Here is a 21,651-nt window from a genome sequence, read left to right as displayed (position 1 = left end):
AGGGAAAATCTTATTCGATGATCTGAAGGAAATTGAGTTAAAGCGAATCTTGAGGCTATTTTTACCGTATTTATTCACAATCTTTACCCTATTATTTTTACTTTAATTACTTTTATTTATTTAATCATTTTTTTACTATTTAAATCTCATATTACAAACCCTTTTTTTTTACTATTTTCGCCTGGTTAGAACCCTTCAAACATAAAATTATGATTTTCTAAGTCCCTGAGGATTCGACCCTTATTTCTCTATACTATTTATTTCCTTATTTATTAATTGAGAAAAAGGAATTTATTTGACATCCAAAACGAAAGTTGTCACTCATTATTTATAATAGTTACTCATTTGTTCATATTGTCTAGGCCATTGCTTTTGGTTACTGCAAAATAACAGTTGCCATTATCAACTCTTTAAATAATGCCATCAGACCCAAGGTTTAAACTCATCAGTAAAATAATATTATATTAGCATTAATGGAAGTTTAATGATTAAGATAGTGATGATCAACAATTCACGGTAAAAATGTCACTACAAATCATAATATATAGTGGTGTTTTATACAAAAAATGCCACTAAATACAAGAGAATTAGCGGTGTTTGTGGCAAAAACCCCACTAAAGACAAAAGAATTAGCGGTGTTTGTAGCAAGGCACGCCACTAAAGATAAGAGAATTAACAGCGTTTTTGGCAAAAAAAAGTCACTAAATACAAGAGAATTAGTAGCATTTTTGGCAAGAAATGCCATTAAATACAGAATAATTAGCGGTGTTTTTGCTACAAATGTCGCTATAAATCACTACATATAGCAACGTTTGAAAGAACAAACGTCACTATATAACTCGACCTTTTGCGGCATTTTAGGTTTACAAACGCCGCTACCTTTTACGGCGTTCATTTTAGTGGTGCTTCTTGCGGCGCTCTTCCTAGCGCCAATAGTGTTTTTAGCAGTGCTTAAAAACACCATTATATGACTAAAAAACGTCAGTAAAAACCTGTTTTGCTGTAGTGAAAAAATCTATGATTTTTAAATGTTTGGAGACTTTCTTACGTTTACAAGATTCAGGGTATTTATTCAAAAATATGAATAGTGAGAATCATTATTTTGAGAAGACGAACAACATACCTCAAACTATCCTTATCTTATAGTCAATTAATAGATGAGAGTATTAATATGTAAAACTTTTAAATGATTTTTTTCGATTTTGAGTGGGGATTTTAGAAAATCAATCCTAAGAGAAGAAAAAAAGAGTGAAATGCAATCGTTTTGGTATCGATCTTGCCACGAAATATGACTAGTGACATCAATGATTGGCTTCCAGCTAAGCTCGAAAAATGTACTGTCAAAAAATAAACTATTTAAAAGTTCAGTGAAAAAATCGGTGCACCCCTAAAGTTTAGTGCCTAAAATGACATTATTTTGGATATTAATAGTTTTCACCAAAATGACGCTATTTTGATTTGACATGCCATATCAATAATCGTTAGCCATGTCATTGACTCTTTACTGACTTAATGATGAACTGACATAATTAAATGTAAAATTAAAGTTCAGCGTTATATTTGGTAAAATTGAAAGTTCAATGGTATAAATGAGTCAGAAAGTAAAGTTTATTGTTATCTAAGTAGATTATCCTAAAATAATTTTACTAATTATTCGATATTATATTTTTGAAAGTTGGATTTCATAGAAAATCAATTGAATACTTTTAAACTTCAAAAATCATTTAATGTCAACTAAAATAATAATTAATCAAAAAAATAATCAAAAAAATCATTTAAGATTGTTAAGATTAAAATTTTGAAATTCAAGGTGAAACAAAATGCAACTTCGTAAGTCTCAATTAATCCAATAATAATATGTATAAGTATTGATGATATAACTGTATGATAATGAATCATGTTTAGTATCCATACATATATGATATAAAATTATGTGACATCTATATTGATGATTAATATGTATAAGAAATTAAAAGTATATTGACTTTTATAAATCCAATTATATAAATATTATCAATTTTCTTTTATCTTTATATGTTACATGTATATATATGATCTATAATATGTCTTTTGGAATATTTTTAAATTTTATTTTTAAATAATATATTATTTATTATTTTATAGCTTACAATATTATTTTTAAAGTTTTTAGTATTTTTAAAAAATTTGTTTTAGGAATTTAATTTTTATTTTCATTATTTTATATATTTTTAATATCTAATTATTTTTATATTTTAAGTTTGAATTTTTTTAAATCATAAATAAGTGCTTGAATTTTTAAAAAATCAATTTGATCTTCGAATTTGACAAAAAAATAATTTAATCCATCTATCACCTCATCATCCACTATGAATTGTTATGTCAGCATCGTGTACCATATATCAACATCGTGATCCACATCAAAATTGTCAAAGTCAATATTTATTTCTATTAATCAAATAATTAAATTAATTATTTTCTCAATTTAAAGAATTCAAATACTACATAAACTTAAACATAAGACCAAAAGGGGAGTTTGGTTTGCTAAAAAAAGATTATTAAGGGGAATAATCTTTTTCAGAAATACATTCTCATGTTTGGTTCACGAAAAAGATTATTACCAGAGATAATATTTTCTCAATAATAACATTTTTGGTTAATATTATTGGAATGTCATTGCCTCCAATTCTTAGATATTAGACAATTCTCACCACTTTATACAAGAATACCCCTAGACTAATGAATTCCTTATATAATGAGCCTTCTCAATTTTTATTTTTTGTACTTTACTAAAAACTATAAATATAATAATAATATAAAAATAATTTAATTTAGTAAAATATTAATAAATTTGAGTATTTAAAATTTATTTTTATATTTTTAATATTCAATATATTAATTTTATGAGGTGAAAAAATATTATTGTAAAAAGGTAATTATTTAAAATAATATATAACTTTAAGTTATTAAAAAAATAGATCTTATATATTGAAAATTAATATATTTATTCAAGACCATAATATATTTTTATATTATATTATATTTTATATAAAAAAAAATATAATACATATGATAATATGAAAGTCATTTGAAAATATAAGATTAATATACTAATTATATATTAAATGTGTTTTTTCTCAAAATTAAGATAATATAACGATTAAAATATTTTTATGAATTTTCATTTGAATATTTATAATTTAATTTTAAATTTTAACTTTAAAAAAAAACATATATCACAAGAATAATTTCATAAAATATACATTCAAATAATCTTATATTTCTCCAATAAAACACTATAATTTTATATTCCTACTAATCAAATCATTCAAGACAATACAATATTTCTATAGTAATATTATATTCTAACAATATTATTCTTAAAAATAATTTTACACTCCAATAAACCAAATGTACCTGAAATTTTAAATAGGATAAATTACGTTTGAGCTAATAATATAGTAGAAACCTAAAACAGCGGGGGTACTAAAGGAAAAGAGAGAGAAAAGAGGGAAAATATATAAATAGAGAGAGAAAAGGAAAGGAAATCCGCTGTTTGAAGAAAGCCCATAGATTTGTAAATGCAGGTGGAAGTAGTGTACAAGACCATGGCCCCTGGTTTTCCATTCTCTCTATCAAATACGAACTCTTCACTCTCTCTTTCACCTCATTTATTCTTCTTCTTGTCCCCCTCCACTTTTTTTTTATCTTCACCAAACACTTATAGAGATGCAATCTTTCACATCTCTATCCTCAATAGGTACAAACACACCATCCTGAATTACCCCCAAACATAAAGAAACAGATTTTACTCGAGTCTTTTGTGTCCCCTGTTTTTCCTGTTCAACCCTATGTTTTTATCTGTTCATCGATATTTCTTGCTTCTTTTAGTTTCTTGTTTCTTTCTTTCTTTATTCTTGTCTATGCCTATGGTAGAGTTGATTCAGAATTTTAAATGGGGAGAGCAACCGTGCCTGATATAAAAGGGAAAGGTTTCAGTGAATTGGATAAGGAAACCAAAGCGAATAAAGTTCCCGATACGAATAAAATTAGAAACACTACTTCTTCAGATAACCGGGGAAAGAAGAGCAGGAGGCGACAAAGGAAGATGATGGCGTTGCCGGCGTCTGCTGTGGTGCACCCGGTTCAAAGGCTTTTCAATGCTTGCAAGGACGTTTTCGCCTTTGCCCGAACTGGATTTGTCCCTTCTCCCGATGAAATTGAACTGCTTAGCGCTCTTTTGGGTATACCTTTTGTTGTGATTTGGATCAGTCCAAATGTAGTTTGATCATACCAAGAATACTTAGATTTCTTGATAGTCTAATCTTGATTGAATTTTTTAGAATAATTAACCTTAAATTTCTGAAATCCGTTCAGCATTTGTTTTCTTGAACCATCTTTTTATATACATTTGACGAAATAAACATACACTTGAAAATGCCTGCACTCTCTCTCTCTCTAATATTATATTCACTATTCTGTTCAATGGGGTGACCCTTGGAAAGGAGCCATTAGCTTACCACCCTTCACCTATCTTTTTGTTTGTATATGAAGATCTTAGGGTTCTGATATCATATACTACTTTCATATACTACTTGCAGTTAATTGTGTCACGTTATTCAAGAAAAAAAAATCTGTAAAATAGATGTAGGGAAGTGTACCATTTCTGTTTTCTGATTTTTCTTTTTAAATATTTCTGTTATGGCCTAGCGTACTGTTATTTATTCATGTTGGTCTTGTATTTGGTTCATTATTACATGTAAATTTCATGCTCTTTAGGCTTGTGTGATTCAAACTCTTTCATCATGTATGCATTGGATACAAGTAGTGCCAGCCAACTTGGTTGTTTAATATCTCTAGTAAATATAACTGATGAAGATTTTGCCAAAAATTAGAAACTATATGGTCTTATTTAGATACTACTACTCATGTTATACTAACATTGCTTCTTTTTGTTCTTTTGTTTAGATGAAATTCGGCCAGGTGATGTTGGTCTTACCCCACGGATGCCGTTTTTCAGTCCGCAAGTAACTCGACGAGCTCCGACGATAGCATACCTGCACATCCACGAGTGCGAAAGGTTTTCAGTAAGTGCAGTTTGTATCAAGAAATGCAAGCCATACTTTTTGATTTAAGTAATTCTTGACTGTCTTATCATTACAAATTTTCATCTGATGCAGATTGGCATCTTTTGCTTGCCTCCATCCGGTGTCCTTCCGCTTCACAATCACCCTGGAATGACTGTATTCAGTAAGCTTCTCTTTGGGACTATGCACATCAAATCATATGATTGGGTTGTCCCTACCACATCAGCTGTTGTGGATCCTTCACAAAGTAAGTGTTTTTCTTTTTCAAGCTTATTTTTCTCTTTACACTAGTGTTTTTATATATCCATTTTGGAAAAGCCATGAATGTAGAGGGTGGGACTCTAGAAAAGACAATGATCAACTTCATAATCGGGTTTCAGTAGCAAATGGAAATGATAATTTAAGAAATTGAAAAGTCTCATGGATCGCCATTGGTTAGGCTCCATATTCTTAGAATGCTGCATATGTAGATGCTTGCTATGTTTAAGTTGTATTACTGATGAGAGAATCATCCTTGATGTACATGTAGAGAAATTACTGAGACCAATTTTGTTCATGTAATGGCAGCTCAACATTCGGAAGTCCGGTTGGCTAAGGTTAAGGTGGATTCCGACTTGACTGCGCCTTGCAAGACCTCCATACTTTATCCAGCTGATGGAGGCAACATGCATTGCTTCACTGCTGTGACGGCATGTGCAGTGTTGGATGTTCTAGGCCCTCCTTATTCGGATCCCGAAGGAAGGCACTGTACGTACTACTACGACTACCATTTCACAAGATTCCCAGGTACTCTTTTTTTTCCCTACTCGTCCTTCCAATAATAATTGGTTACTAAAATTAAAGACTGATTTTTTCATTAAAAAAAACTTGGTGCAGCTTATGAGCAGGTATCAATACCAGAAGAAGAGAAAGCTAAGGTAGCTTGGCTTCAAGAGAGGGACAAACCTGAGGATTTGGTGGTTGTTGGAGCTCCATACACTGGTCCCGAAATTATGGAAAGCTAATCTCAAAGCCCTCATCACATCTCTTGCAATGTCCCCAAAAAAAACAGCATTTTCTTATCCTTGTTGTCTTGTCAGTGGTTGCTGTTTTAGCTTTAGAAACTTCTATTTTCCTTGGTTTTTTCCATAAATCCCCCTCCTAGTAGGACATGTGTACTCTTTTTTTTTCGTACAGTTTTTTTTTGGTATATAAAAGGGGGAAAATAACCGGAAAGGAAAAAAGGGGGGGCAAAACTGCTGTAAGTGCATCGGATGAAGTTTGTAGGTGAATGAGAAAAAATGTTAAAAAGGCACTCATACTATAAAGTGCACCTTTCTCTATTTCATTGCTTCAGGTTCGCTCCCTTATTCTGTCATATTGTAAATGAATGAACTCGATATGTTGAGACTTATACTTTTACCCTTTCAGTATTATCTTAAAATAGCATATGGTTGATGATAAATGAATTGTTATTTTTGAGGTTTTAAATTTGAGCATTGGAAATATTAAAGTTCCGAGTGATAAATGTTAAATGATTGAGTGTTTTTTGAACATATACTATTTTCTACATACCATAGAATAATAAGAAAAAAAATAAAATAGCATATGATAATGATTGAATTAAATACTCAAAAGTAGTTTAAATTTTTTCTCAAGTGACATCAGTGTTCTCAATTTAAGTCAAATAGGTTCACTTGTAAATTTTGGGATTTTATTTTGTTTTGCTTTGGTAATTTTGGCTTAAAAGTAGTGATATCATGTGGGTTTTTGATTTCCATGATTCCCTGGCATAATTTTCACAAAGGGATTCATTTTGTTTTCAAGTTACTTAAACTCTATGATTATACCCTCAGCAACTCTTTCTCATAACGATAGGTTGAGGCTCACATTAATATGCTCAGTTGAAATGATGCAAAAAGGATCAGAATTATATCTTGTGAACATCAAAACATAGACCATGTTACGAAAGTGCTTCATCTCTAGTAGCAAAACTGATCAATAAATCAATTGTCCAACTCTCTTTAATATATCTTGTTCGATCCAATGAATTATGGACCCGATTTCCTTTAGCGCCCAAATGTTATACACCTTCCGAGGTGACATATTAAGGAAGATGTTTTCAACCACTAAAATCTTGTCTTTACTAACAACTAGATGGTCTAGTGGGATGAGATACTATATCCCTTAAGTAAGGTCAAGGGTTCGAATCTTAAAGATTGCGAATGGAGCAAATTGGGTTAGGAAGATCACTCTCACCTCTGTAGTACCTGATCTGAATTAGTTGATCAATACATTGAATATTGATGGTTATACCCAAAAATACATTTGCGATCATTAAGTGCCTTAAAAGAAATTGTCTAGATATTCGACTAGAAGTTGTTGTAACCAAAGAAAGATTTGAGCCAAAACTAAATATTATGTATGGTTTTGAAAAATTAAAAGTTTAGATGCTAAAACAGATCAAAATTAATAATTTAGATACTAAATACATAATTTATCCTAAATATAAAAGTTCGACGCATCATAAAATCTCACTATCTCCTCTATATACAACTTGGCTAATCTTTTCAATGTGAAAGTTCATTTCTACCGACAAAGAATACATAATATTCTTTAGTCTATCCACTATAACCCATATCATATCATGCTTAACTTGAGTCATAGACAATCTTGTCATGAAGTCTATATTCACTCAATCATATTTACTTTATCGAATATGGATAGATTGAAGTAACTTGGTGCTTTGTCTTGACTTGTTAGTAGGTTAAACATCTACACAAAAAGTCGTATATCTCTCTTTTCATATCGAATCACCATCAATTGATCCATCTCCTGTTATATCTTATTTCTCATAGAATACACATCGGCCAAACTGTTATGAGTCATTCGTAGAATCTTGTCTCTCAACTAATCATTTGTGAGCACACACCAGCATCACTAACCATGAACACACTAATCACTATTAATTTAATTTATAAAAACTTAAAAATTCTAAAAGACTCAATGTATAATTATAAATTAGTTAAAAATTTAAAGGTACACTTATTTAAAATAAAATATTAATTACATACTTTTCTATAATTTTTTTAACAATAAAAAATTTACTCTTTAAAAAAATATTTAATTTTTTTTAAATATATATATATATTATGTAATTAATATTTAGTTTTAAATAATTTATCTTTAAATTTTTAACTAATTTATAATGAGAGTTTTTAAAAAGATTAATTTTTTATAAATTAAATTAATGATACTCATTGGTGTTCAGTTCATCGTGTAACATCCCAAATCAGGGCTAGTGACTAAATAGAAAATTTTGAAAACTATGTGCTCGATTTCGAAACAAGTTAAAAGTTCAAAGACTTAAATAGGAATATTTCAGTATTGGATTAAATTGTAATTATGGAAGATTGAAAGGGGTATTATGCTCTTTTTCTTTTAAAATATATTATTTCCCCTTAAATAAGAGTGAAACACGTGGGGAGGAGAGTTATCTGGAAATTCTCTTCTTCTTCTTGCTTTCTTCTTCCCGTGTGCTCAACCTCAAGCCTCAAAGGTGAGTTTTAATTTAGATGGTTAATTCCTAGATTTTTAAGTTGGGCTTTATTCTTTGAGTGTTATATAAGCTTAAGGAAAGCTTATATAAGCTTAAAGCATTAAGAAGAGAGAATTAGAAAGAGAATTTTATTAAGGGTTTAGAAATGAATTTTTTATATAAAGAGTTTTTTGAAGTTTTATTGATGAATTTAACTTGTCATTGGAAGGATTAAGAAGTTTAAAGCATTAGAATTGAATTTAGAACACATGGAAAGTTTGATGAAATTATTTGATTCAAGAGTTATAGTGAGATATTGTGGATAATGAAGTGTTATAGCGTTTAAAGATGGTTTACATATGTATAGATAAGTTTTAAGGCATAAGGAGAGGTTAACAAGTAGAATTTGGGGACAAAGTGTTTAATTTTCGGGCTTAAAAATGAAAATCTAGGCAAGGGGTATCAGTACCTGTTGAGTAGGAACCGATACTACAAGGAAAATTATGAGGATTTGATGCATGGGATATCAATACTTGTATGAATGGTATCGATACCTATTTGGAGGGTATCGATATCCGGGAAACTTCGAAGCTAATTTTGGTATCGTACCTGGGTGGGGCATCAGTACCCTAGTATAGAGGTATCGGTACCTTGAGGGTGGTACCGATACCACTTAAGTTGGAAAGTTGAAATTGGAATTTTAATTAGTTTATATTGATATGAATCATATTAAGTATTTCGAATCTCGTCATTCATTAAACCTCGTATTTCTGTAGACATCGATGAAAGAAAATTTCGGATGGGCTGTCAGAGTAAGATTCATGAGAGAGAACAAGAGTTTGGTATTGGCAAGTAATCAAGGTGAGTACATGATAGTACGTATATGTTATGTTAGGGAATTAAGACTTGCGATGAGTCTAATTCCGATATTAGATTGCATGAGTACAAAGATACAAGCATGGTGTGATATGATGTTTATTAGTAGATGAGTATATATATATATACCTAGAAGTTAAATGCATCTTTATTTATGATTCATGTGAATGTGTGTTGTGTGATAAATTACGTAACTATAAGCCATGTGATAATAAGTTGTATGATTCTATGATCATAAGAAATAAGACATATGACAAGAGATATGTGAATATAAGTTTATATGAATACAAGAAGTGTTATATGAAATGTGACCATATGAAAGTAAGAGCATGTGATATGAAATACTTGAAAAGAGGATATGAGATTCCAAATGAGTACTACACGATATGTGTTATAAGAAGCCATGAGCTTATATGTGTATGTGATATGAATATGTGAAAGTGTTATAACATAAATAATAATGCCCATGTTATGTGTTATGAGAGCTAGGGGTATAGTTGGCATGCCAAGAGTCAAGGGTTCTACGTGGTCCTTCGGGACATATGTGTTCTATGCGGTCCTTAGGGACATAGTGGTCCTTCGGGACAAATTCTACGCGCCCCTAGTGGGAATTATACGAGCGGTGGTGACAGCATATGTGCACAACCTCTATGTACTCACATACCTTAATTTCTCAGAAGTATACATGGGTCTTAAAGATAATAAATAACTTGCTATAATATTATGTATGTTCCTTTGTGAAATGATATTTGTTCTATATGATGTGTATAAATGATAAGTTCATGATAATAATAACAAGTGCATATGTGTATTTGTTATATGAGATGATATGTTCTTGTGTATGATATGATAGTAGTAATGGTTCATGTATTACGGTGAATTAGGGTTTATGTTAAGTATATACTCATATGATAGAAAGGAATTAGTGATAATAAAATAAGTAATGATAAGCATGTTAATGATGGTTTAAGTATGTATATAAGTATGATGATGTAATACATGATATGTACATGCATTTGTTAGTTTATATACATATTTATATGTCTCACTAAGTCTATGACTTAGCGTGTGAGTGTTTCACACGTAGGATCCAAGAAGTGCTAAAAGAAGATAGGCAGTGAAGACATCATAACTTCAGCAAAGACCAAATCAGAATGTATAGTAGTTTTCTCTTTTGTATTATATAGTGTTTGCATGTATTTCCAAAGAGTAAATTTGTATAAGCTCTAAATATTGTAAACGTTTAAAATTGATATATGTAAATTATTCAATATGTTTAAAATTCTTAAATTTATATCTATTTTATCTAAGTACACGTTTTGAAAAGTTGATGTGACACCTCGGATTCGTATCCGGGTCGGATACGGGTTGAGGGTGTTACACATCGAGCGTTGTAGAATTTTTCAATTGTTTATATATATATATATATATATAAGTGTGTGTGGCATGTTTGAATGATTATTATAATTATAATCTCATTGAAATGAGTGTAATTAGAACATTTAATTATCCTCTTCAATTATCAATGGATGGGTCAAAATTGAGTTAATTGCATATAATTAGTCATAATTATTTTTAACTTTTAAGTAAAGATTTTTTTTCTATTATATAATATCAAAAGGCATCTTTAATATTCCGCAATACAAAGGTAATTGTGATAATCACAATGGGAATTCAGTAAACTTAAAAGAATTGCGTTAGTTCTGTGAAGGATGTCCACTCTGTACTAGTAGCTGAGATTGCCGACCAAAAAAAAATTTAATTTAATATAACGTTGAGAAATCATGCCCTTTAAAATAATACAACATTTAGTTTGAGATTTATTTAATTATATTTATAGACTCTTATGAATTAAGAAACATATGACATCACGATGAATTTAATAGCCAAACAATATAGTTACTGGGTAAATTTCGTGTTTAGTGGCTAAACTATTAGTTTTTATCTATTTTAGTACCTAAATTTTCAATTTTTCAAAATCATACCTAAAATTTAGTTATTGTTTTATTTTAGCGCCTTGTTTAAAACTTAATGTTAAATCTTGAAAATAAATTAAGTTTAGGTACTAAAACGGACCAAAATTTATAGTTTAGGTACTAAATGTGTTTAATTTTTAATGGCGAGGTACTAAAATAAAACAAAAACTAAACGTTAGGTATGATTTTGAAAAGGTTAAAAGTTTAGGTACTAAAACGGATAATTTAAGTACTAAATACTTGGTTATTTTTTAATTTTGACTCGTTCTGCTTGATAGAATGGACTTGTTCATTGATTCTCAATTTTTAAATTTATCTGGGCAGATTTTTTATTTTATAAGAAAAATATATTTTTATTTAAATGTAATTATAAAAATATATTTGAATAATGAAACGGACTGCCATAAATAAATCTGAAATGTTTTTTTATCTAATAGACTGAATTTGATTGATTAATAAAACAAGGTTTCGAAAATCAATAGTATCAGTTTGAGATTTAAAAAATGAAGTAGCTAAATTTACCTTAGAATTAAAAAGTAACATGATTTAAGTGCGACAAACCAGGTAGGTCTAGTAATAGGGGATTGAGGAGATGGAGAAGAGGGAAAGAAGCAACATTGTTTGACTTTAAGGTTCCCGTACTTAAAATCAAATTAGGACCACTTGTTTTGTCTCATTTCATGTCTCTCAACAAGTTTATATGATGATCCACCGCTACGATCATCATCATCGATCACCATGATGTTACTATAAATGTCTGATAATCATGTTATAGTATGTTTGTATTTAACATTTTTAAGAAAAAGATATATATCTATATTATATAATCATATTTACCATACTTCGTTTGGGAATTCTTCTTCAAATGAATTTTTCTAACGTAAAAACAGTTTTTTCAACAACAAAAATTGTCTGAATTAATAATCATGTTTCAAACCGAATTTTGGACCAAAAATATTTCTATAAGCATTCTCAAATGGCCCATAAATATGGTAAAATATTTTAATAAAAAAATCAAATTAATCTAGATTCTTTTTATTGTCCATAAAAATAAAATAATAAAATTTTAATCTTAATAATTTTATTTAAATTTATCTGATGACTATATTTTTATAGGACTAGAATAAGTTATATCTTACATCTCTATAGTTCATTTCAAGTTGGGCAGCCCAGTTGGTATATTGGAATTATTTTGTTCTTAATTATTTTATCGAGTTTTAATAATAATAATAATAATAATAATATAATAATAATAATAATAATAATAATAATAATAATAATAATAATAAATTTGAACTTTATAATTTACCTTGAAAATTTTTATGAAAATATTGGAGTTTTTACCCAAAAATATCCAAATATTATAATGTTATATGTCAGACACCGCTTCTTTAAATTTTACCGATCTAATACCCTTTATAATAAGACACGTTACGTGAAATGCACCTTTGCTTAGGTGGATCGAAGGCGCGTTCCCTAAAATGCGCTTTCCAAGGAATATATTGACAAGGCATCTCGTGGGAAAACGTGTTTCAAGGGGCATGTCTTCCAGTGTTTTCTTGACACATCAGATTCTTTAAAAGTATTTTAAAATATATATACCTTAAAAATTTGACGTTATAATTTAATACATATTAGTTTCATAAGTTGAATAGCTTAATGAGATTAGTTTATATAGGCATATTGATGTGTTTATGTTATGTTTATTGACAATGTGAAATAAAAACTAAAATGTGTATTCCTTAACTTTTTTTATCTCTATATTTAATAAATCTACTTATACACTATTTTTAAATTACATTAGGTTAATATTTATTATTAAGGTTTATATTAATTAAGATTAAATATTTTTTATATGTATTAGATACTATTGTTAATCCATATCATTTAGAAATATCAATTTTGCTTCTAAAATTACAAACAAGTTAGATCACACTTATATAATCTCAATAGGGGTATACATAATTGCATAGTTATGGTAGTATTATGTAGGATCAAACCATAGATGAATTTTCATTTCCCTCACATCTTAAATTATATAAGCCTCACATCTTACATGTTCATGGCATCAAACAAATTTTTTTCTTCATATTTTTATATTAGATTCAACTTAAATTATAGATCTAATTAATCATATTCAATAAATTTTTTTATTTGTGTTACATAAATTTTTTGAACTCATAATTAAAAAAATAAGTATTTAAAAATATTAACATATAAAAAATATATAATCTTAATTAATAAACCTTAATAATAAATTTTAACTTAATGTAATTTAACAATAGTGTATAAGTAGATTCATCAGATATAAAGATAAAAAAATTGAGGAATACACAAGACTACCATAACTATGCAATTATGTAGAACCCTATTGAGATTATGTAAGTGTGATATAACTTGTTTACAATTTTAGGAGAAAAATTGATATTTCTAAATTAGATTCATTGACAATAGTATCTAATAAATATAAAAAATATTTAATCTTAATTAATATAAACTTTAATAATAAATATTAATCTAATGTAATTTAACAATAGTTTATAAGTAGATTCATTAGATATAGAGATAAAAAAATTAAGGAATACATCTTTTAGCTTTTATCCCACATTGTCAAGAAACATAACATAAACACTCCAATATGTCTATATAAACTGACTCCATTAATCTTTTGACTTATCAAACTAATATGTATTAAATTACGATGCTAGTCCCTATAGTTTTATTTTTAAATTTTTTAAAGCATATTTTTTAAAATGCTTTTATGAAATCTGATGTGGTAAGAAAACTGTAGAAGACTCGCCCCTTGAAATGTGTCTTTTCACGTGGTGTCATCGGTCTACCTAAGCAAATGCACGTTTCACGTAACACGTTTTATTATAAAGGGTGCTAGATCGGTAAAATTTGAAAAAAAAACAATGTCTGATAGGTAATATTATAATATTTGAGTGATTTTTGAGTAAAAAGGCAGAAAATATATGTGCAACAATCAGCTTGATGTTATTCTAAATAAGAGGCTAACTACTTGGATGACTTACTATCTGTGTAACACCCCTAACCCGTATTCGACCCGGATTCAAGTCTGAGGTGTCACATTAACTTTTCAACATTTTTCTTTTACAGAATAAATAAAAGTCAAATTCACAATTAAAGAAAATGATTACTTTTCATTCATTTAAAATCAATTGGTTTACAAAACATATCAGAGCTTATACAATTTACATCTTTAGACTACATGCCAACTACAATCTATATAACAAAACACATATACTCAATTTCAACTCTGATATGATATGTGTAAAGGAGAATCTGACCTGTCTTGCTCCTCTTAGCTTCTCTTCCCGATTTCTGAAACCTACGTGTGAAACACTCACACTCTAAGTCTATGACTTAGTGAGGCATATAAATACATATGTAATTAACAAATGCATGTACATATCATATAATACACATTATACTTACACATATTCAAACCATTATAAACATGCTTATCACAACTTATTTTAGTATCATTAATTCCTCTCTATCATACGAGCATATACTTAACATGAACATATTATATAATCTCTAAATCACCTCAATACATGCACAATTACTATGATCATATCATACACAAACATATAGCATCTTATATCACAATTACACATATGCACTTATTATCCTTATTATAATATGATCCTAACTTATCACTTATACATGTCATATATCACATATATCATTTCACGAGGAACACACATATCATCATATAAAATTATTTATTCTCATTAAAGCCCATGTATACTCGTGAGAACTAAATATATGCAAGTACATTGAGGTTGTGCATTATGCTGTCACCACAGTTCATGAGGGGTCCCACTAGGGGCATGTGAAATTTGTCTCGAAGGACCTATGTATGTCTCGAAGAACCTCTGTATGTCCCGAAGGACCTATGAACCCTCGACTCTTGGCATGCCAACTATACCTATAGCTCTTATATCACATAACATGGGCATTTGTGATAATTCATATTACTTATATCACATAGACACATTCACATATACGTGTCACTTTTCATATGAGTTCATATTCATGTAGTTCAATTACCCATATATCATTTTCATGTAATTCACATAACTCATATTATTTCGTTCATCATCACATCCCTCATGTTAATATGATTTCTTATGTTCATATCATATATCTAATAACAACTTCTTATATTATCACGTATATCATTTATACTTATTCAACACTACATTAACATGAAGTCACATATATCATATAACATGTGCAATAACATATAAAACATACCATCATATTCAATTACTCAATCACACACAACAATCATATTCACACATGTCTACATTCATAAATTCATGCATCAAATATAGGAAATAGACTCATCGCAAGTCTTATTTCCTTTAAACATCATATATAAACTAATATGCACTCACCTGGCCTCACTAGTCAATACCGATCCTTTATATCTTCTCGATGATTATTACTTGCAAACTTGTCCGGACATTACTCTCAATCGATATCTACACAATCGTACATATAATATCCATATCAACATTCCACTTGGCATACTCTAATCTTTCATTTTTTAAACTAAAAGAAAGATTTATTCCTATTTTCCCATTGAAGTGTATCGGTACATTCCTTAACATGTGTATCGATACACTACCTATGTATCGATACACTATCTATGTATCGATACACAAATTAAATTAGAAAGTTTTTCCTATTCAAGGGGGTATCGATACACTCCTGAATGTATCTGTACACTTTGAACATCTTCCCAGATTTTACTCTTGATATATCGGTACCTATTGAATGTGTACCGATACACACCAGCCTAGAAATCAGTTTTAAGCACGAAAATCACTTCATTCTAGCTCAATTGCTTCCTATTTCATCCCTTTACATATTCCTAACTCACATACATATGTTTAAGCTTATTAATATTCATTTATCACATCTTTAACCTTAAAATCCTATCATCCATATGTAATTTAAGAATTACACCAATTTTGCAACATATTCTAATTCCAATTCTAACACTTCATACTTCTTAATTAGATTGATGACAAGTTAAATTCAGTCTCAAACTTCATTAAAGAATCCTCTTCCCATATTTCACTTATTCCCCCCTTTTCTTTAATTCATTATATTCTCTTTATCTTATTGTTTTAAGACAATTTAAGCTTTCCTTAAGCTTAATTATCACCTAATGCTCAAAACCAAACTTGAATTTCAACTAATTATCAACTAATAATAAAACTTACCTTTACTTTGAGGTCTTCACGTAGGAAGAAGAGAGGAGAAGAAGATAACTCTGGAAGTTTTTATTTCTTTTTCTTAACCCTCCACATATATGTAGCCCCTAAAAGGAAGAAATAAAAATCTTTATTGCAAAATGACCATTTTACCCTTGTTTCTTTCCATCTTTACTAATCAATCATACTCATATAATTTCAAATTAAATCCCTAAACTTTTCACTTATTTTGAAATTGAACACAAAGCTTTCAAAATTCACATTTTAGTCATTAGCTCTGATTTTGGGATGTTATAATCTGCAAACTCCTTAGGGTGCGTTTGGGGTAGATAAGTACAATCAAAATGTTTTAGTTACAAACAATTAAATGAAGATGCCCTTAAAGCACCTTCATCTTGCCAACAATTTTCTTAGGTTTTGGGGCAGCTGCCTCATTGGTAAGCTCGGAAGAACGTTTTCCCATTAATTTCTCTTCTGCTTACAACAGAACTTGTTTTAATCTACGCAACACATGAAAATTTTAAGGAAAGCAAGAGAAAAATTAGTGGGAGTAGAACAATAGAGCATACAATTTTACAAATCTAAACAATTCCAAATATTCCAAAATCAGTTAAAGAACCAAATTCAAATTCTTTAGATTGTTTCCTTCTGAGAAATGGATGCATTTTCATCAATGTAAGAGGTGGCTATCAAGTGTAGTCATATGTGTAAATATTGGACTACTAGACGTTGTGAAAACTTTTACTAAACTAATGAAATTAAGATAGTTCGTTTGATACCAAAAACCAAAAAATCCTATTTGTATTAAGATTTCTGTGAACATTAACTGCCTTTACCATTAACTTTCAGATTTCAGTTTCACCTAAAGTCAGAGACAAGGAACCAAGCTGACTGACATGCTGCACATGGAGGTTTAAGCAGAACCAAATATAACAGCTCTAATAACTACTACAATACCTAGGAGAAGGAATTTTGATATTAACTTAGGACAAGACAAATCATGGAACGAAAACAATTAAAACAGAACACACAAAGGGAAACATAAAACACATGGCGTGGATGACTAAAGAAACCCTAAAAATAACATACAAAAATCTTACTGGACAAGAATCTAACGCATGGGAAAATAATCAAACGCAAAATAGGAGGTCCAAAATAGGAATCAAACGTAGCCAAATAGGAAAATAATAGCTCCAAAATGGAAAAAACCGAAAAATTACCAGATTTAGAATGAAGAATGTGGAGACAAAGAGTTCTTGACTTCCACGAAAATCAAAGACGATGGCCCATATTTTGGCATCCCCTTCAACCATATAAAGAGGAGAACACAAAGGCGAATCTTTTAACACCAAAATACAACCAATCGAAGTAGGGGGAGCGGCGACGGAAGGCTGACGGAAATCACGCACGGCGGGAATTTCAGAGAATCCTGATAGCCAGAACGAAGTGGGGAGAAGGTTATTTTAGACAACAGGGACAAGAATAATGAAATACCTAATGGAGATGAGAGATATATATTCCAAGAAAACAGTAAAAAAATCACTGTTGGTATTAATTCATTCATGGCACTTGGTAATATGGACAAATCCAAACGTGGGTATATTCTTCCCGGGAAAAAAACATTCTTTCCTGGAATGAATTATACTGTGAACAAAACGGGGCCTTAAAGCTTACCATGAAAAATGACTAAACATATTTTTTATTGTGTGTGAAAATATTGTTAGGATTATCAACCCAACAATTTCAATCGTTTTCATTTCTTTTCTTTCTTTGATTTTTCCCATTTTAGACGAGTTTTTAATAATAGAGTTAATTGCATCATTTTCCCGAAACTATTAACTCTCATTTTAAATTGGTCCTCAAACTTTTAAATATTCCAATTTCATCTACAAATTATAACTCTCATTTTAACTTAGTCCTTAAACTTTTAAATATTCTATTTTCATCCTTAAACTATGACCATATTTCTAAATTGGTTCTCAAACTTTTGAATATTCCAATTTCATCCCCAAATTCATCAAAATGTGTAGTTAGTTCCAACCATAGTTTAACCTAAAATTTGTTTTTTTTTCTCAAACATATAATAATATAACTTGGTATAACAATTTTATTAACGAGGGATGTGATTGATATATACGTATAGTTTAGAATGAAATTGGAATGTTTAAAAGTTTGTGACCAATGTAGAACAATAGTCATTGTTTAAGGATAAAATTGAAATATTTAAAAGTTTAGAGACAAATTTAAAATGTGGATCATACTTTGAGAACATGTGATGCAATTAAGTCATAATAACGACTTCCTTTCAGTTAAAACGTTAACAACTCAATTCTAACTTCAATTTTCTTCGTTATTCTTTTTTAAAATTGGAAATTCAACTTTCAAATTAGTGCATCAATATAAATATATATTTATATGATCTAAATCTATTGATTCAAACATAGAAGATTAAAATACTAACATTTTGCGAATATTTTCCACTAGAAATTTATTGCAGGTTTGGTGTTAGTTCATAATCTTACGTATCTTTCTTGCTTAAGCTTTTCATTTTACAAGAGTCTTTGAAGAAGAAAATTGTATAAAAATATATAGATTAAATTTTGAAATAAGATAATACCGAATAGATTTCGTAGCTCGTACAAAAGTTTTGAAATTCAGTTTATTTTTAATCTTTACATTTCATAAATAAGATTTAGATTAATTTTTTTTATTTAAATAATTAAAATTGTATCATCCTAACTTGGAATAGAAATGTCCCGTTTCAAATTGATCGGATAGGAGGTATAACTTTATCTTTAAACAAGTTTGAGTGGAATTAACTCGTAATATTTGAAAATCTAATCCAAAATTGCTTCTATATTAATCTTGTATTAAGAAATAAACTTCACTATTAACTATGATTACTTTAAGTTTCATTCAAGAAAAAAATATGATTATTTTAAGTAATTAAACAAGAATAATTTCCAAACCATAGGTCAAAGGTACATTAAATGATGCAAGTCCATTGGCTGAAAAGTAATAATATTGGTGCCAAATTAATGGTTCCATGAATGAGACCTCAAATATTTTATTTGAGAAAAACTACACATTATTGTTGCAACGCCTCTAAGGCACTAGCATCAGAGTTTACTTAAACCGCTTAAGTATTAGAATTCTCCAAAAGTTTTGTCCTCGACGATTGCTTAGCTAAGTCTCCACACGGATATGCAAAGAAATTTTATTTATATCATACCCTATGATGCGATAAGCGTCTTCAATCAAATAATATCAGAGTTCGTCCTCCGTTTAAAAATAAGATTCATTCAAAGATTGTTCCCTACATCTCTCGTTAGCAGTCCCTTAGAAATGTTTATATCCTCCGTCAATCTATCATGGCGTTGAGATGCATCCACTATTCTATCATAGTGGGAATTCTTTCCTTTTGATTAAGAGTATTGAGCTGTCTTCACTTTGATTGTTGAGATACATTGACTTCTTTTCAGATTTAAATATCAACTGGCTAGAAACGTTGAGATTCCGAACGGAGAGATACTTTTACCTACTAACTGTAGAACAATTGAGTTGTCTCTGTACTTAAAGAAGCATGATCTCAATAATTTGATATGTTATTTTATTTTATTAAAATGATGAAACAGCCTATATTAAATGAAAGGATTTGGGTATGAGTTTCACAGCTTTTCAAACTGACAAACATGAAACATCTCTGCGAAATATTTCTATTGATGTACTAACACATATCTTCAATAAATGAACAATGGTAATTGATTGGATTTATTAAAGGATCAACTTCAAAAGAAAATATAATTTGTTAGAATTATTAAAGAAAATCAGATTCCGAGATGTAATAATTTATTAAAACAGAAAACCAGCCACCAATGTTGGAAAGTACTTGGTACTGTTTTTTGGCTAAGAGTTTATTATCGTTTTAACATGTTCTTTCGAGCTGTTGGCCAACTTTCATATGTTCTGTTAACATAATAGCTACTCTTAGTTAATCGGCCAGTTTTGAGTTTTCTTCAACATTATAAATCCCAAAAGTTTGAATTAAAAATTATTTATTTCATGATTTAATGTTTTTTATATTTTTGTGATTTCTCTAACAAATAGATCATGAGGTGTAACATGATAATTGATCATTTTGCCTCTTATTCATGAGATTTAAGTTTAATCCTCATTCGTACAAATGAAACGTACTTTTTGATCAGTTATTTATTCGTTTGAAAAGCACAGCCATGTTAGAAATAATAAAAATTAATTATATCAATAATAATTCATTAAATAACTATTTAAAATGTAACGTTTTTGATGCATTGAAAATTTCTGTATACACCTAAATCTGGAGGAGCAAGTTGGAGTTTGGCTATGAAGATTTAAGCAGTAGTGTGTGTGTGTGGATAAAGAGGCAAAAAGGTCAAAATGGCACATGCAGCAGAGTCTAAATCCGTGTTAAACAAGCGTATTGACCGGAAACTTGAAAAACACCACCACCATCAACCGTTGAAACATCGATCCTTCCTCGAAACCTCACCCCCAAAGCAACCATAGCTACCAGTTGAGTTGAGTGAACCTCTGACTCTTATCTGTTAACCTCCATGTGACCAAGTCTAAACTCAACCTTCAAATACATACAATAATGGGGTATCGCCCTCAATCTTAGCTCTCTCTCTTTCTCTCTTTTCAAATTCATTTTCTCATTGTCTAAATTCTGAAACGTTGAAGTTGATTTCTTCTCAAATGCTTAACTTTTTTATATTTTAAAAAAAGAATAAAATACTATTGGGAGTGTGGTTGGGGTGTTGACATTTCGTGTTTGCCTGTGCAAGATGACCACTAAGCACAGTTGAATTTTGTTTGAAACCCAACTTTCTTTTGGTTGTATTACTATTATAAGAAGGGCAAGCTTTTCCATATGACTTGAAGCTTAAAGGAGAGTTAAAGACGAAGCTTTTCTTCATCCTGTA

General features: G+C 29.5%; 1 protein-coding gene across 2 annotated transcripts; it reads left to right on the top strand.

The window, feature by feature from the left end:
• Window positions 1–3,677: 3,677 nt before the first annotated feature.
• LOC120176186 (plant cysteine oxidase 2-like) lies at window positions 3,678–6,100 on the top strand. Of its 2 annotated transcripts, none has more exons than XM_039182663.1 (5): window positions 3,678–4,223; window positions 4,948–5,066; window positions 5,160–5,313; window positions 5,634–5,852; window positions 5,943–6,100. In XM_039182663.1, the coding sequence occupies exons 1-5, from the start codon at window positions 3,935–3,937 to the stop codon at window positions 6,068–6,070; spliced, it is 909 nt and encodes a 302-aa protein (XP_039038594.1). In that variant the 5' UTR covers window positions 3,678–3,934; the 3' UTR covers window positions 6,071–6,100. The 2 variants fall into 2 exon arrangements, with proteins under 2 accessions (XP_039038594.1, XP_039038595.1); XM_039182664.1 differs by having other exon boundaries at window positions 3,689–4,223; window positions 5,951–6,100.
• The last annotated feature ends 15,551 nt before the right edge of the window (window positions 6,101–21,651 follow it).

The sequence above is a fragment of the Hibiscus syriacus genome, unplaced genomic scaffold (genome assembly GCF_006381635.1).
Source record: "Hibiscus syriacus cultivar Baekdansim isolate YM2019G1 unplaced genomic scaffold, ASM638163v2 tig00112230_pilon, whole genome shotgun sequence".
In the NCBI taxonomy this organism is placed as follows: Eukaryota; Viridiplantae; Streptophyta; class Magnoliopsida; order Malvales; family Malvaceae; genus Hibiscus; species Hibiscus syriacus.
The sequence above is the reverse complement of the archived record's forward strand: the minus strand, read 5'-3'. Positions and strand labels throughout refer to the sequence as shown.